Source organism: Caenorhabditis remanei, chromosome IV (genome assembly GCF_010183535.1).
Source record: "Caenorhabditis remanei strain PX506 chromosome IV, whole genome shotgun sequence".
Taxonomy (NCBI): Eukaryota; Metazoa; Nematoda; class Chromadorea; order Rhabditida; family Rhabditidae; genus Caenorhabditis; species Caenorhabditis remanei.
This window is the reverse complement of record NC_071331.1, coordinates 2,659,136-2,674,057: the sequence shown is the minus strand read 5'-3', so window position 1 is coordinate 2,674,057 and position 14,922 is coordinate 2,659,136. Positions and strand designations below refer to the sequence as shown.

Sequence of the window (14,922 nt, the reverse complement as noted above, 5' to 3'; positions counted from 1 at the left end):
CAAAAAAAAGTTTTCTTTTTCACATCAAACTTTTGAGCAGTGAGTGGTTTTATAAAGAACTTTTTTTGAGGGGTTCGAAGAAGGTAAAAGTTCCAGTCAACAGATATGTTATGTACAATGTTTTTATTCGTTTTATCGATTTGTGTTGAGTAGAAATGAATCATCTGAACAGAATAACTGAAATCTTAGAAACAGTGAAATGAATGAATTGAATTGGATCCAAGTGACTACCGAAGTTTCTTCCGACTATGCATTGCCAATGTCCGCCTGGAAATGAAATAAGGTATTGTTTTGCAAAAACACTCATGGAAACATAAAGTTCCCACAAACTTTATGTAATTATTGAATATTTTATAGAAAAATTACGAATTCGTTAAAATTAATCCTTACCATATTTGGCATCAAATTTCCTCTTCATGTAACTGGCAATTTCATTCTCAATGCCACATAACTGCAATGCATCACCCAACATCTTCTTCGATTCTTCAATTTGTTCCAATGGGAGATTTGTCTCTTGAATTATGAGATTCTCGAAACGAAGAGCCTTCTCTGGTGGTTCACGCCATTTACGGGATTCTTTTCTGGAAAAAAGATGGAATGTTGGACAGTAGAAAATATATACTGTTTCACTTTTTCTAATTATATGTCTTAATTGAATAATTCAATAGTTAACTTGAACCATTTACCTTCCCAACTCACAATTCATCAAAATAAGACTCATCACACGAGTCTTGTCTTTCAAATTTCGTTCTCAACTGTTTCGCAGTCATCTTTTTTTTTTTTGATTTTCATCATTTTTATAGCAGTTGTGGAAAAAATCCAAATTTCGAAAAGAAGTTAAGAAAAGTTAGGTGAGAAATTGAGGATAAGCTGACATCTCTAAACGTATCCGATTTCAAACGGAACAAAAAAACGAGAAGTTATCCTTTGTCTGAGAGGTTTCAGGGGTTCAAGGGAGTGTAATAATGGGGGAAGAACCCCTATTACCCACACCACAATAAGTTTTTTAGACGAGAGAAAACATTGATAGCAGACAATGATAAAACTGGAAGAGAGTACGGGCGAATGATGATTGAAATATTTTCACTTGTATTAACTAAGGATGGTCACATGACCTACAGTCACGGCCATAATCTTATTCCGCAAGGGTTTTTGAGCCCTAACTTCTTTAAAATTGGTCGGATTGCCCTGAAACTTTGAGGAAACATTTATTGTAAAGTTTTTGTCATATTTAATGAAAGTTCAGGGTGAAAAATCATGTTTTACAAGTTTTATGTGAAATTTTCAAAATTTCGAAAACTCGAGAAATCACATATTTTCATTTCCATGACCGGTGTATCGAAAATAGAGTGTTTTATTAGTGTCTATGATAGTTTTTTAATGTAAACAGACTTGATGTTCATTTTTTGACCACTGGACTACTACTCTTGGCTTGCTATCCATGTCTCCCGGCTGTCAAAGTTTGGTAGTACTAATATACGGAGATTTACACTTCAAACACCTGTAAAACTTGTATTTTTGTAGAAAACAGTATAAAAGTTTACCAATGTATTGAAAATAATGTGGAAAACATTTATGTAACATTTTTACCTCGATATGAATCCCTAAAAAAAGTACCAGCCATGAAGAATGCGACACTTGCAGTTTTCAGTGGAAAATAGAGCTTCATTTTTGTAGTTGACAACTTTTTTGTACGGGCACATTCTAATAAGAATCAATCGTCAAAGAAATTTCTCGCAATTTTTGCCTTTTTTCAGTGCTAAAAGGTGAAATTTTTGAACTGTTTACATTAACTGCCTGTAACTTATTAGGATGTGCCCGTACAGAAAAGTTGTCAATTACAAAAATGAAGCTAAAAGTTTGTTCTGTATAGTCCGTAAACAATCTATATTGTGAGACTATCAGGGAGGCCGTGCCACACCACAAAGTTGACAATTTTCAACTCAAAACTGCAAGTGTCGCATTCTTCATGTGTCGCAAAATTTTACATAAAACTTGTAAAACATGATTTTTCACCCTGAACTTTCATTAAATATGACAAAAACTTTACAATAAATGTTTCCTCAAAGTTTCAGGGCAATCCGACCAATTTTAAAGAAGTTAGGGCTCAAAAACCCTTGCGGAATAAGATTATGGCCGTGACTGTATATTATTGGAAAGCTGAGAAAACGCTGATTCCAAATATATATTTAGTTTTTTAGTGGCACTCAATTCGCGATGAATGACGGTCTTATAATAAGAAACATAATATCAGGAACAATATACATAAATGTTCTACTGTTTTTCAAAGTTGGTTTATACTCAAAACAGTCTCACGGTTCGTTTATTCGATTTTTTTTCCACTTTTCGTTTGTAAACAACAAAACTATCAGTTTTTACCAAAAATCGAAATTTAACACTATTATAACCATTTTTAGGTGCTGTTTACAATAAAATAGGGTCAAATGCTTCTTCTAAGAATGTCATTATATTCCATCTACTCCCCAATACTAGTCAACGAACTGAAATTGAGAACTCAAGGAGCATGAATTATAGCAATTTAATTTTTTCAGATATGCTAAGACAATATCCTAGGCCGGTTAAAAAGGTCCACGTACTTGGCAAGACTACTGGAATAAAGCTAGTTTTGAGTTTACCTTCTATTAGAAACGCGTATGGTTGACCATTAATTGTTCAACTTTCCCACATTCTGTATCCAATTACTGAAACGGAAAATTGGATTTTCAGATAACATTTTTTCAGATACATAGATCACGTTTTCTGACAAACGTTTTCGGTTATTTTCGTGATTGTTTTAACAAAGTCTTTGGATAAAGGTTGTAATAAAGATGAAACACTAAAAACGCTATGATACATAGTCTTCGTATCTGCTGAGGACAACAGAAAAAATATGTATCACTTTCTCGCAAATATTCTTTACAGGTTTGAGCGGAATTTTTGTTTTCCGTCTTCCGCTTGCCGCCGGAATTTTTTTCATTTCGTTCTCTCTTAGTAACACAACTATTTCACTATCAGTACGAAGAAATCAAGTTTTGATCACTCACTAGGGAAGGCCTCGGGGTGACCGTGGAGTTATGGAACGTGGCCTATATCATTGGAAAGCTGAGAAAACGTTGATTTTTAATATATATTCAGTTTTTGCCCTCGAGGCCTGGTATTCGAGAAAATCAAGATCAAAGTGTAGAAAAACAGTGGATTATTGCCTTTCTGACACGCGAAAAATTGTTATGCAATTTTTCGCAATTTTTGCGAGTAAAAAGGCAGTATTTTTTCATTTTTCTACACTTTGATCTTGATTTTCTCGAATACCAGGCCTCGAGGGCAAAAACTGAATATATATTTGAAATCAACGTTTTCTCAGCTTTCCAATGATATAGGCCACGTTCCATAACTCCACGGTCACCCCGAGGCCTTCCCTAGTCAGTGAAATAGTAGAGAAAAAAAGTGTCATTTTACTGTTTCATTGACACAACGTAACACATTCAGAGTGTCTCAGCCAGTGACTCCCCATCAGTGTTGTCGGGAACTCCGACTTCCGACTTCCGACTTCCGGGCTTTTTTCACTTCCGACTTCCGACTTCCGACTTCCGGATAAGAAATTTCACTTCCGACTTCCGACTTCTGGTTAAGGAATTTTACTTCCGACCAGGCTTGTTCGGAAAAAAAGTCGGAAAAAACTCGTGTAACTTTGCGCACTCAATTTCTCAGAATCAGTCGCTAATCTATAATTGTAGATATTAACGAGTTGAACACTTTCACACTTTATTTACCGTTTTCAGTCGCGTTTATAAGAAGTTATAAAACTTTTTTCCGACTTTTTTTCGGAAAAACTCTTGAAATTTGAATGTCATTCCCGGCAAAATTCATAAAATTTTCCGAACAAGCCTGCTTCCGACTTTTGTCATTCCATTACGGTGGAATTTCGGAAAAGTAAATTTCGCAGAAATACATGGAAAAATGGTCTAAAAGGACAGAAAATAGGCTTTTCTTCAGCCAAAAACTAATTTTCCACTTATTTTCGCCCATTTTATGATTTTTCTCTTGGATTTTTGGAATATTTGCGAAAAAATCTAATTCCGATTTCCCACTTCCGATTTCCAATTCCCGACTTCCGGGCTTTTTTTCACTTCCGACTTCCGACTTCCGGATAAGAAAATGTTCACATCCCAACATCTCTGCTCCCCATTCTGAAATATTAAAAGCTCACTCACTTGATCAACACTGTAGTGCCAGTTAAACAAGATGTAAAAGTGTCGTTCAATACCGCTGAGAAACATTTTTTATTATTGGATCCAAATGTCTGTTTGTTTTGAAACAGTATTTAGAAATTGTTTTCGTTCGAAACTGACCAACACATGCAAAAAAATAATGACAACAGTGGAAAACTATAAATCAGGGATATAATTTGAGTGCGGTTTAACTAATCCGGAATAAAACAGGTTCCTACACTGAATACAGTCTAATGAACCCACCTGGACAATTTCAGCTAGCAGTGAAAAAAAAGAAAAAGAAATCATACCAAAATTATTTTTCAATTCCTGAAAACTCAAAGAGACCACAAAAAACTTACTGGTTGTTGGGATATTGACAGGATTTTCCGAGTATTTCGAAACAGCAATTTTTAGAGAGTAGGGTCGAATAGTTACAGTGACCGAAAAAATGGCAATACGTTCACCGAGTATCTACGTATTTCGATTTGGTAAGGTACCCTGCAAATACACTAAATTAAAAAAGAGCACATTTTCTAACTTAAAAAACTGAGGACAGAACAACGAGATAATTAGAAATTTCACATGGATATAATTTGAGGGAACCTGGATATAATTTGGAACCTAATTTGCAGAAGTTTGCTCAAGATAGTAGTAAGCAGGTAAAATAACATACATATTTGAAATGGAAAAATCAGTAGGAAAGTGCAACATCTGTGTTATAAATAATTTGACTGCAATTATCAAAATACCATTAGAATGTCCTATTTTTGGAATTTTTATCAATTTTGAAATTGGAAAAAAACTTTAAATAAGAAAAGCGTTTGAGAAAACAGAACCAGAAAACCAAACAAGTTCGAACTTTCAAATTCAAGGTAGATGAAGGAATAAGCATTAATTTTGTCCTCCTCAAGTCTTGAAATATTTGCAAAACAGTACATAAATACTAAATTCAAAAAGACCTGAATAACAGCATTAGCGGGGAGATGGGCATTTATATGAGGATTTCATTTGAGCTCGGTTCCACAAATCCAATATAGCATGGGTTTTTCATTTTCATAGTTAACTGAATTTTATCCTTATTGTGAATAAGAACATACTCTATTGGAAGAATCGATTTTCCGGTTCTTTGTATCAATGTTTGGAAAAAAAGGTAATTTCCACAAGCAAACCGTTGAAGAAAAATTGCTCGAAAACCAGAAAATCTATGTTTGAAGTTAACAAGGATCTACTGCTATAGTTTTTTTTAGAATATTGTAATGACTTTCTGTGTACTTTGAAACGGGGACTGTAGTTATAGTAACTCGAAAAAGAGATAGCAACCTAGTCGTAGGAAAACCTAAAGCTGCAAAAGACTCGAGAATAATTAAACCAACAAGGTACTCTGTGAAGTCACTAAAATTTTGAGCACATTCAGAAAAAATACAACGAATGAAGTTTTCAGTGGAGCTCGGTTTCACCGACCCAATATAACTAGTGTGAATTTTGTTCAAACCAGTAATTGAGGGTTCAACGTCTTTAAATATAAATCCCAAACTAACCCCCGAATGCTCTACATAGCCAGTATCTTGAATTCCTGTCAGATTTTTGAAGGAGTCACCTGAAACTCACAATTTAAGTTTGATCACGGACAATTTCAAAACTTAGAAATTGAAACTGAAAGTAAAAACAAATCTGTTCCGGTGGAGCGCATGTTCACCTACACGAAATAACTGGTGTAATTTATTTTAGTAAATAATGAAGTCCAAATCCAACCCTTCTTAATTAAAAATTAAAAGTATTTTACCTACAGTAACCTAAGTTGTGGAAGAGAGTGACACGGTGCCCAATATGAATCTAGTGAATGAAGAAAAACGACAAGACCAGAATAAGTATATTTTTAATAAGGAAATCCAAAAGAGATCTGTTTTTTTTTAAAGTTAACGACTTTTTTTTGACTCACTGAAACAGTAATGTATCAATATGAACTTTCCTCACAGGACGTCGAAGTCTGACTCGAAATGTTTTTAAAAAGTTGTCTAATATAAATATGAACGGATGTTCAGGTTTTGTTGCAGTCGACATAATGTAATTTTTAGGTTCGGTAGCTATTTATTGACAGCTGGCAACGGCAAAAAAAATGTTTTCTTTTTCACATCAAACTTTTGAGCAGTGAGGAACTTCTAAAGGAATGGAGTATCTAAGGAATGGAAAAAATCAAAAATAAAAACTTTGTCTTTGGCTTTAATAGTTTCAGATCACAAATGCTCTGTGAGCACTCACAACTGTGAATTTCAACTTGATAATAGTCTCGTGAAAGACCTTACCTGTCCTCCAGTCACTTTTCTTTATATCTAAACGATGAATAAAATAAAATTATATTGAATATGGTTACTGTTTTGTCCTTATGTCATGACAGTGTTCGTCTTCTGTAATAGTTAGTTAGAATAAGACAAATAAACAACATTACTATGATTTTTTTCATGATTTTTTTGAGAACTCCATGCATTTTATGAAGAACTAATTCTTTTAAGGTTGTAAAGAAGGTGAAACAAAAATTGTGTCAGAAGAAGATGGCTTTATCAAGTTCCAGTCAACATATATAGTGTGTACAAAGGTTTGATATGACTAGAAATGAATCATCTGAACAGAATAACTGAAATTTTTGAAACAGTGAAATGAATGAATTGAATTGGATCCAAGTGACTTCCGAAGTTTCTTCCAACTATGTATTGCCAATGTCCGCCTGGAAATGAAATAAAGCATTGTTTTGCAAAAACACTAATGGAAACATGTTTTAAGTTATCATTGAATTTTTTAGAAAACTAAATATCGAATTTGTCAAAATTAATCCTTACCATATTTGGCATCAAATTTCCTCTTCATGAAACTGGCAATTTCATTCTCAATGCCACATAACTGCAATGCATCACCCAACATCTTCTTCGATTCTTCAATTTGTTCCAATGGGAGATTTGTCTCTTGAATTATGAGATTCTCGAAACGAAGAGCCTTCACTGGTGGTTCACGCCATTTACGCGATTTTTTTCTGGAAAAAAGATGGAGATGAAGTAGAAAATATATAATGTTTCATCATCAAATTATATGTCTTAATTGAATAATTCAATAATTAGAGTTCCAACAATCTACCTTCCCAACTCACAATTCATCAAAATAAGTCTCATCACAAGAGTTTTGTCTTTCAAATTTCGTTCTCAACTGTTTCGCAGTCATCTTTTTACCGAATCCATTGATTTTCATCATTCTTGGCAGTAGAGGAATAAAATCCAAATTTCGAAAAGAAGTGAAGAGAAGTTAGGTGAGAAATTGAGGGTAAGCTGACATCTCTAAACGTATCCGATTTCAAACGGAACAAAAAAACGAGAAGTTATCCTTTGTCTGAGAGGTTTCAGGGGTTCAGGACAGTGTAATAGGTAATAACCCCACCATAAAAAAATTTTTAACGAGAGAGAAAATAGGTAGTAGAAAATAATAAAACTGGAAGAAGTAATAAGTACCATCAAAGTTTTTCAACAAGTGAAAGTACACAAAATGTATGCCAAAACGGTAGAAATGTTTAAACTATACATGATATTAGGAACAAACATTTCTAAATATTCTACTGTTTTTCAAAGTTACTTTATAACCAAGTCAGTGTCACAATTCGTTTCCACTCCGGCATTGGGTCGAGATAATAAAGAGAAAATGAGAACTCAAGGATGTTAAAAAAGTTAGCATACTTGATAAGATTATCGACAAAAAAACTAGTTTTGAGTTATCTTTCTATTAAAGATCTTACCATTGGAATGTCTAAATTTCCCACATTTTGTATCCAATTATTGAAACGGAAAACCGGAACTTCGCGGAATAATATTTGTCTAAAGCCTATTCAGGCCCAAAAAGACGTTGATTAACCGCTATGACGCATGGTCTTGATATCTATTGAGAGCAACAGAAAACATTTATTTTTGCGCCAAGTTTTGCGTCAATATTAACTTACAAGGTTCTGGCTATCAATTTTTACTGTCAACAAAAAACTTTCACTTGGTTCTGTAAGCACCAAAAAGCAATCCCAACAATACCGGAAAACTGGATCAAATTTTCTTAAATTTTTGAAGCATAACTTTTTTCAATAGCCCGTCTCAATTTATCAACAAAAAAGTTTTCCGGATTATCGGAAACCCAAAACTTCAGTTCCCAGATAAATTAAATTTGTGAAACATACCCCAGCACTGAACGAGCGATGGACAACCTCAATGTGTGAAAAAAATATAAATGCCATGGGATGTTAAGTTCCAAAATTTGTCCCAATAATGAACACTGCGAAATCACAAAAATAATACGTACGTTACGACAATGAAACAGTATCTGAACAATTCCATGAACGGTAGAAATGTTTTAACTGCACGTGATATCAGGAACAGCATGCTTAAATGTTCTACTGTTTTTCAAAGTTAGTTTATACTCAAGTCAGTCTTGCAATTCGTTTTTACTCCGAAATTCGATTGAGATAATGAACTGAAAATGAGAACTCAAGGAGCGTGAATTATAGCAACAGAAACTTCTCAGCTATGATAAGACAATATTCTAGGCCGATTAAGAATTGACTTACTCAAACTACCGGCTCGAAACTAGTTTTGAGTTTTGAAACATACCCCCAGCACTGAACGAGCGACCTCAATTTGTGAAAAAAGATAAATGCCATGTGATGTTAAGTTACAAGATCTGTTCCAATAATGAACACTGCGAAATCACAAAAATAATAAGTACGTTACGAAACAGAACCGACAAATTCAAATTATGTTCGGAAACTAAAAGCGTAACAGGAGAACGACAAATTAGTGCTTTAGTGTAGACGCGATTCCAAAAAATACAAAGTGAAACAGGTTTTTATTTGATTTCGTCCGAGGCTCTGCAGATTCAAGCAGCGTGAGGAGTAAACTCTCATTTATTACGTAAAGTGCATGAAACATTTAATTTCGTGTTCTCACGAACACAACGGCATTTTTTGTTAATAAATGAGTGAAATTAACAACCTCTTCCAATCGAAACATCATCTTGTTTCGCACCTTCTATGAATGTTTTGAAAATGGAATACTTTTTGGATTGGAACAAGTGGTGAGAGAAGACAGAAGTTCAATAGATAATGACGCAAAATTCAAAAGATACCCCAAAAAAGCACCGATTTCAAATTTTTTCGAGATTTTGAGCATAGGAAGGAAGTTTTTGTAACATGAGTTACTTTCTATCAAAATAGATAATCAATGATTCAAGGTTCAATGACCTCCAGAAACATTGACAAAAAAACGTTTGGTGTATAGTATTTGATTTACAAATGTCTTATGGGGTATGGTCATGAGTTTCTGAACTGTTCGAAACAGTACTATTGAAAGATCATAGCTACAGTAACTCGGTGCAGTGGGCAACTCTATTTTGCTTTAATAACATGGATGCAACCCAATGCTGAGCAGGATCCGATTGAACACACTACGACGTTGCGAAACAGTACCTAGAAACTGAACTCGATAAGAACTGAGCAACAACAAGTGTAGAATAATGATAAATTTTACAACAAGGTTATGATTTGAGCTCGGTTTCACCAACACGGTTAAAAGTAGGGTTACAAATTTGCACTGTTTAACTCGAAAAAACGAGAGCAATTTTAAATTGTCTTTTGGGATATTCATTGAATTTTACAGGAATTTCGAAACAGTACTATTTACAGACCATGGTACAGTAACAATGTGGAAGACGTCAGTAAAGTATACATAGCTACTAACAAGTCATCATCATTTTGAGCATATTTCGAAAGAGTGCCTAAATCCTGAAAAGAAAAAATGCCGTTTCACCAACCAAAAATAACTTGTGTAATGATTTTTTCGGCAGTGCGAGGCTTCTCTCATTCTTGTATATTGATTTCATTTACATAGTGTTTCTAATTTATACAATTCCATTCTACTTGTTTTCATTGTGAACATGTAAACGCTTTTGAAGAAAAATAGCTCAAATATCAAAAAATCTAAGTTAAGAATGAATATATTGTCTTGTAAGGTATAGTAATGACTATCCGAGTACTTTGAAACGGAACACCGAAACTTGCAAGCTTCGAGAAATAATTCTACCAACAAGGTACCCTGTGAAGTCACTATAATATTGAGCATATTCAGAAAAATCGCATCGAATGAAGTTTTCAGTGGAGCGCGGTTTCACTAACCCAATATAACCAGTAAACATTTTGTTCTAACCAGTAAGGGAACTCAACATAGTCAGCTTCTTGAATTCTTGTCAGGTTTTTGTGGGAGTTACCTGAAACTCACTACTTATAAATTGATCACACACAATTTCAAAACAAGAGACACTCTCAAGGTGAGAAATGTTGTGCAACACGAGCACTTATGATTTTCAGAATACTTCGAAACGTTTCTATTTAAAAACCAAAGTAATGTACCCACAGTAACCTGAATTGTGGAAGAGAGTGGAGACATCCTGGGGACGGTGTTTACGACAATTCAATGCAATCTTCAAGTTTGGGATCTATTGATAACTGGCAATGGCAAAAATTAATTTCTTTTTTATATCAAAATTATGAGCAGTGAGGAACTCTGCAGGAATGTAGTTGCTTTGAACGAAATAACGGTAGAGTCAAAAGAAATTTTTTTTTGAAAAAATTGATATCTTTTCAAAAAACAAACATTAATTAATGTTTAAATAGATTCAGATCACAAATGCTGTGTGAGCACTCACAACTGTGAATTTCAACTTGAGAATAGTCTTGAGAGAGACCTTCCTGACCTCCAGTCATTTTTCTGTATATCTAAAAGATCAATAAAATTGAATAAAATTAAATATGGTTACTGTTTTGTCCTTATGTCATGACAGTATGCGTTTTCTGTAATTGGTTCATAAGTAACAAAAATAGACTATATTATTATTTTAATTGTTTTTTTTCTATTTCTGTTGAGGGAGATTAACATCCAATCGAGTTTTTTTTATTTCTAACATGTGATTTTGAGAACTCGGTGCATGTCGGAACTTTTTATGAAGAACTTTTTTTTGAAAGTTGCAAAGAAGATCAAACAAAGCTTTTGTCAGAAGAAGTTGGTTTCATCAAGTTCCAGTCAACAGATATGTTATGTACTAGGTTCTTATTTCATTTCTCGATTTGAGATGACTAGAAATGAGTTATCTGAACAGAATAACTGAAATTTTTGAAACAGTGAAATGAATGAATTGAATTGGATCCAAGTGACTTCCAAAGTTTCTTCCGACTATGCATTGCCAATGTCCGCCTGGAAATGAAATAAGGTATTGTTTTTCAAAAACACTCATGGAAACATGTTTTAAGTTATCATTGAATTTTTTAGAAAGAAAAATGAACATTGTCAGAAATTAATCCTTACCATATTTGGCATCAAATTTCCTCTTCATGAAACTGGCAATTTCATTCTCAATGCCACATAACTGCAATGCATCACCCAACATCTTCTTCGATTCTTCAATTTGTTCCAATGGGAGATTTGTCTCTTGAATTATGAGATTCTCGAAACGAAGAGCCTTCTCTGGTGGTTCACGCCATTTACGGGATTCTTTTCTGGAAATAAGATGGAGATGAATGTTGGATAGAAGAGAATATATAATGTTTCATCATTAAATTATATGCCTCAACTGGATAATTCAATAGTCATATAAACAATTATACATCCCAACTCACAATTCATCAAAATAAGACTCATCACACGAGTCTTGTCTTTCAAATTTCGTTCTCAACTGTTTCGCAGTCATCTTTTTACCGAATCCATTGATTTTCATCATTGTTAGATCAAAATTTAAAAAATCCAAATTTCAAAAAGAAGTTGAGAAAAGTTAGGTGAGAAATTGAGGATAAGCTGACATCTCTAAACGTATCCGATTTCAAACGGAACAAAAAAACGAGAAGTTATCCTTTGTCTGAGAGGTTTCATGGGTTCAAGGGAGTGTAATAATGGGGGAAGAACCCCTATTACCCACACCATAATAAAATTTTTAAACGAGAAGGAACATATATAGCAGAAAATGATAAAACAGGAAGAGAATACGTGCGAATGATGATTGAAATATTTTCACTTGTATTAACTAAGGATGGTCACGTGACCTATATTGTTGGAAAGCTGGAAAAATGCTGAATCCAAATATAAATTCTGTTTTTGCCCTCGAGGGCTGATATTCGAGAAAAATGAGGTCAACGTTTGGACCCTGGTAAGTCATTACCTTCCTGAAGTGTGAAAAATATCGGCAGCGTGGTGTCGATGGTAGTGACACTCATTTATCAATGAATGACAACGTTATAACATATGTCAACCAAGAACAGCGCCTACTGATAATTTCAAGTTCAACCCTTTTTCTTATCACATTGAAACAGTATCTGAAAAATACCATGAAAACTTCAGTTCTGCAACAAGTGAAAGTACACAAAATATATGATCAAAAACGGTAGAAATATTTCAACTACACGTGATATCAGTAACAATATGCATAAATGTTCTACTGTTTTTCAAAGCTACTTTATACTCAAGTCAGTCTCGCAATTTGTTTCTGACGCTCAATTTGTAGAAAATTAACTGAAATTGAGAACTCAAGTACCATGAATTATAGCAACAGACACTTTTCAAAGATAATGTTCTAGGCCAATTAAAATTTAACATACTTGACAAGTCTACTGGAAAAGGCTAGTTACCTTCTATTAGAAACGGGTATGGTTGACCATCTGAATTTTCGACTTTCCCACATTTTTTATCCAATTATTGAAACGGAAAATTGGATTTTCAGATAACTTTTTTTTCAGATAGATCACGTTTTATGACAATCATTTTCGGTTATTTTCGTGATTGTTTTAACAAAGTCTTTGGATAAAGCGTGTAATGGTTCTCACAAAAAGAAAAGACTAATCGCCCGCTATGATACATGATTTGATATCTACTGAGAACAACAGCAAAATTGCAAAATTGTGCAAAAAAATTTACGGCCTTTCAAATTCACGTTTTCGCAAAGACTACTGCATTCTTTTCTAGGTCCAATTCGTTAGTAACGGAACTGTTTCACTACCAGTATTTGCAATTCTTGTGAAACAGGAAACAATAGTTGTTAATCTTTGCAGCTGTTCCCTGACATCAAAGTTTCAAATTTTATTCAACCAATATATTGAAGCTGTAGTCATCAATCATGGAACTGTTTTAAGTAGCAAGACAAGAAATGCTTGATAACAGTTAGAAACAAAAGCAAAAAAACCAGATACGTCTCTCATCCAGTAATCCGGCTTTCCATTGCCAACTGTCAACAAAAGAATTGTTCTGTAGGGACGATGAAATAGTTATTCTAACAATGACGGAAAACTGACTCAATTTTTCTCATATATTTGAAACATAGCTTTTTTCCATAGCTCGTCAAGATGAAGCTTTCAGGATTATCGGGAACCCAGAATTTCAAAAAAAAAAGTTTACTGTATCGTCAACACGTAATAAGAGTCCTATTAAATGATTTGATTTGTTCCAGCAATCCATTGAAGCATAGAGGCATCAATTTAAAATGGGAAAATAACGATAGTAAATGAGAGCACATAAACAATTTTTGAGACGCTAAAGAACTATTTGCTAACAATTAGAAACATACGTTTAAACCAGATACATCTCTCATCCAGTAATCCGGCTTTCGGTTGCCAATTTTCTACAAAAGAATTGTACTGTAGGCACAAAGCATCCAAACAATACCGGAAAACTATGTGAATTTTTCTCAAATTTTTGAAACATAACTTTTTTCAATAGTTGGTATCAATTTATCAACATTCAGTTTTCGGGAATATTGGAAACTCAAAATTTCAAAAATTTACCGAAAAATGTTTCTTTGTTCTTCTTATATTGACTTTTCATTAACTATAAAGGTGCCTAGAAACCAAATAAATCCTTTTTTAGAAACAGTAACAGGAATGGGAATTAGAATGTTTAATGTATCGTCTACATGTAATAAGAGAACTAACTGATTTGATTTACTTGTACGTAGGGATCGGCAAAAATTACCAGGGCAAAAGAAAAACAACCAGAGACAGGCTAAAAATTTTCCGTAAATTCTCCAAAAAAAAAACAAAAGTTACAGTTTTGAGCTTTGGGTAAAAGTGTTATTGAGAAATTTGGTTGGTAAAGTGATAAGGAAAGATTCTATAAATTTTAAGAAAACCTTGGAAAAATGTAACGAAGAAGTTAAGGAAACTGTAGTAATCAATATTTGGTGTGTTTGAATGATCCTTCAGAGTAAAAATTTTTTTTTTGAAAAAAGCTGTTTTAACTGTTTTAAGTAGCAAAACAAGAAATACTTGATAACAATAAGAAACAGAAGCAAAAAAAACCAGATGTGTATCTCATCCAGTAATCCGGCTTTCGATTGCCAACTGTCAACAAAAGAATTGTACTGTAGGCACAAAGAGGCGAGAATCCCAACAATACCAGAAAACTGGGTGAATTTTTCTCAAATTTCTGAAACACAACTTTTTTTCAATAGCTCGCCTCAATTTATCAGCATAAAGTTTTCGGGATTATCGAAAACCCAATATTTCAAAAACTTGGGCCTTACAAAACAAAGTATAGCTATTTTGGAAACAGTAACAGGAACGAACCACACTACTTAAATTCCTATTTTAAATTCCTGTCAGCTTTTTCTGGAAGTCACTTATTGAAACCAACGATAAAGATACATTTATTAACCACAG

General features: G+C 33.7%; 3 protein-coding genes across 3 annotated transcripts; all 3 read right to left on the bottom strand.

Annotated features, from left to right (window-relative positions):
- Nucleotides 1–160: 160 nt before the first annotated feature.
- GCK72_012276 (uncharacterized protein) lies at nucleotides 161–770 on the bottom strand (the record flags this gene model as incomplete). The annotated part of the gene is made up of 3 exons (XM_053728978.1): nucleotides 161–267; nucleotides 391–581; nucleotides 700–770. 3 exons carry the CDS (start codon nucleotides 768–770, stop codon nucleotides 161–163), a joined length of 369 nt encoding a protein of 122 aa, XP_053583750.1.
- Nucleotides 771–6,826: 6,056 nt separating this feature from the next.
- On the bottom strand, nucleotides 6,827–7,451 carry GCK72_012275 (uncharacterized protein; the record flags this gene model as incomplete). Its single annotated transcript, XM_053728977.1, has 3 exons — nucleotides 6,827–6,933; nucleotides 7,046–7,236; nucleotides 7,351–7,451. 3 exons carry the CDS (start codon nucleotides 7,449–7,451, stop codon nucleotides 6,827–6,829), a joined length of 399 nt encoding a protein of 132 aa, XP_053583749.1.
- A 3,918-nt stretch (nucleotides 7,452–11,369) lies between these two features.
- GCK72_012274 (uncharacterized protein) lies at nucleotides 11,370–11,999 on the bottom strand (the record flags this gene model as incomplete). The annotated part of the gene is made up of 3 exons (XM_053728976.1): nucleotides 11,370–11,476; nucleotides 11,588–11,778; nucleotides 11,899–11,999. 3 exons carry the CDS (start codon nucleotides 11,997–11,999, stop codon nucleotides 11,370–11,372), a joined length of 399 nt encoding a protein of 132 aa, XP_053583748.1.
- Between the last annotated feature and the right edge of the window lie 2,923 nt (nucleotides 12,000–14,922).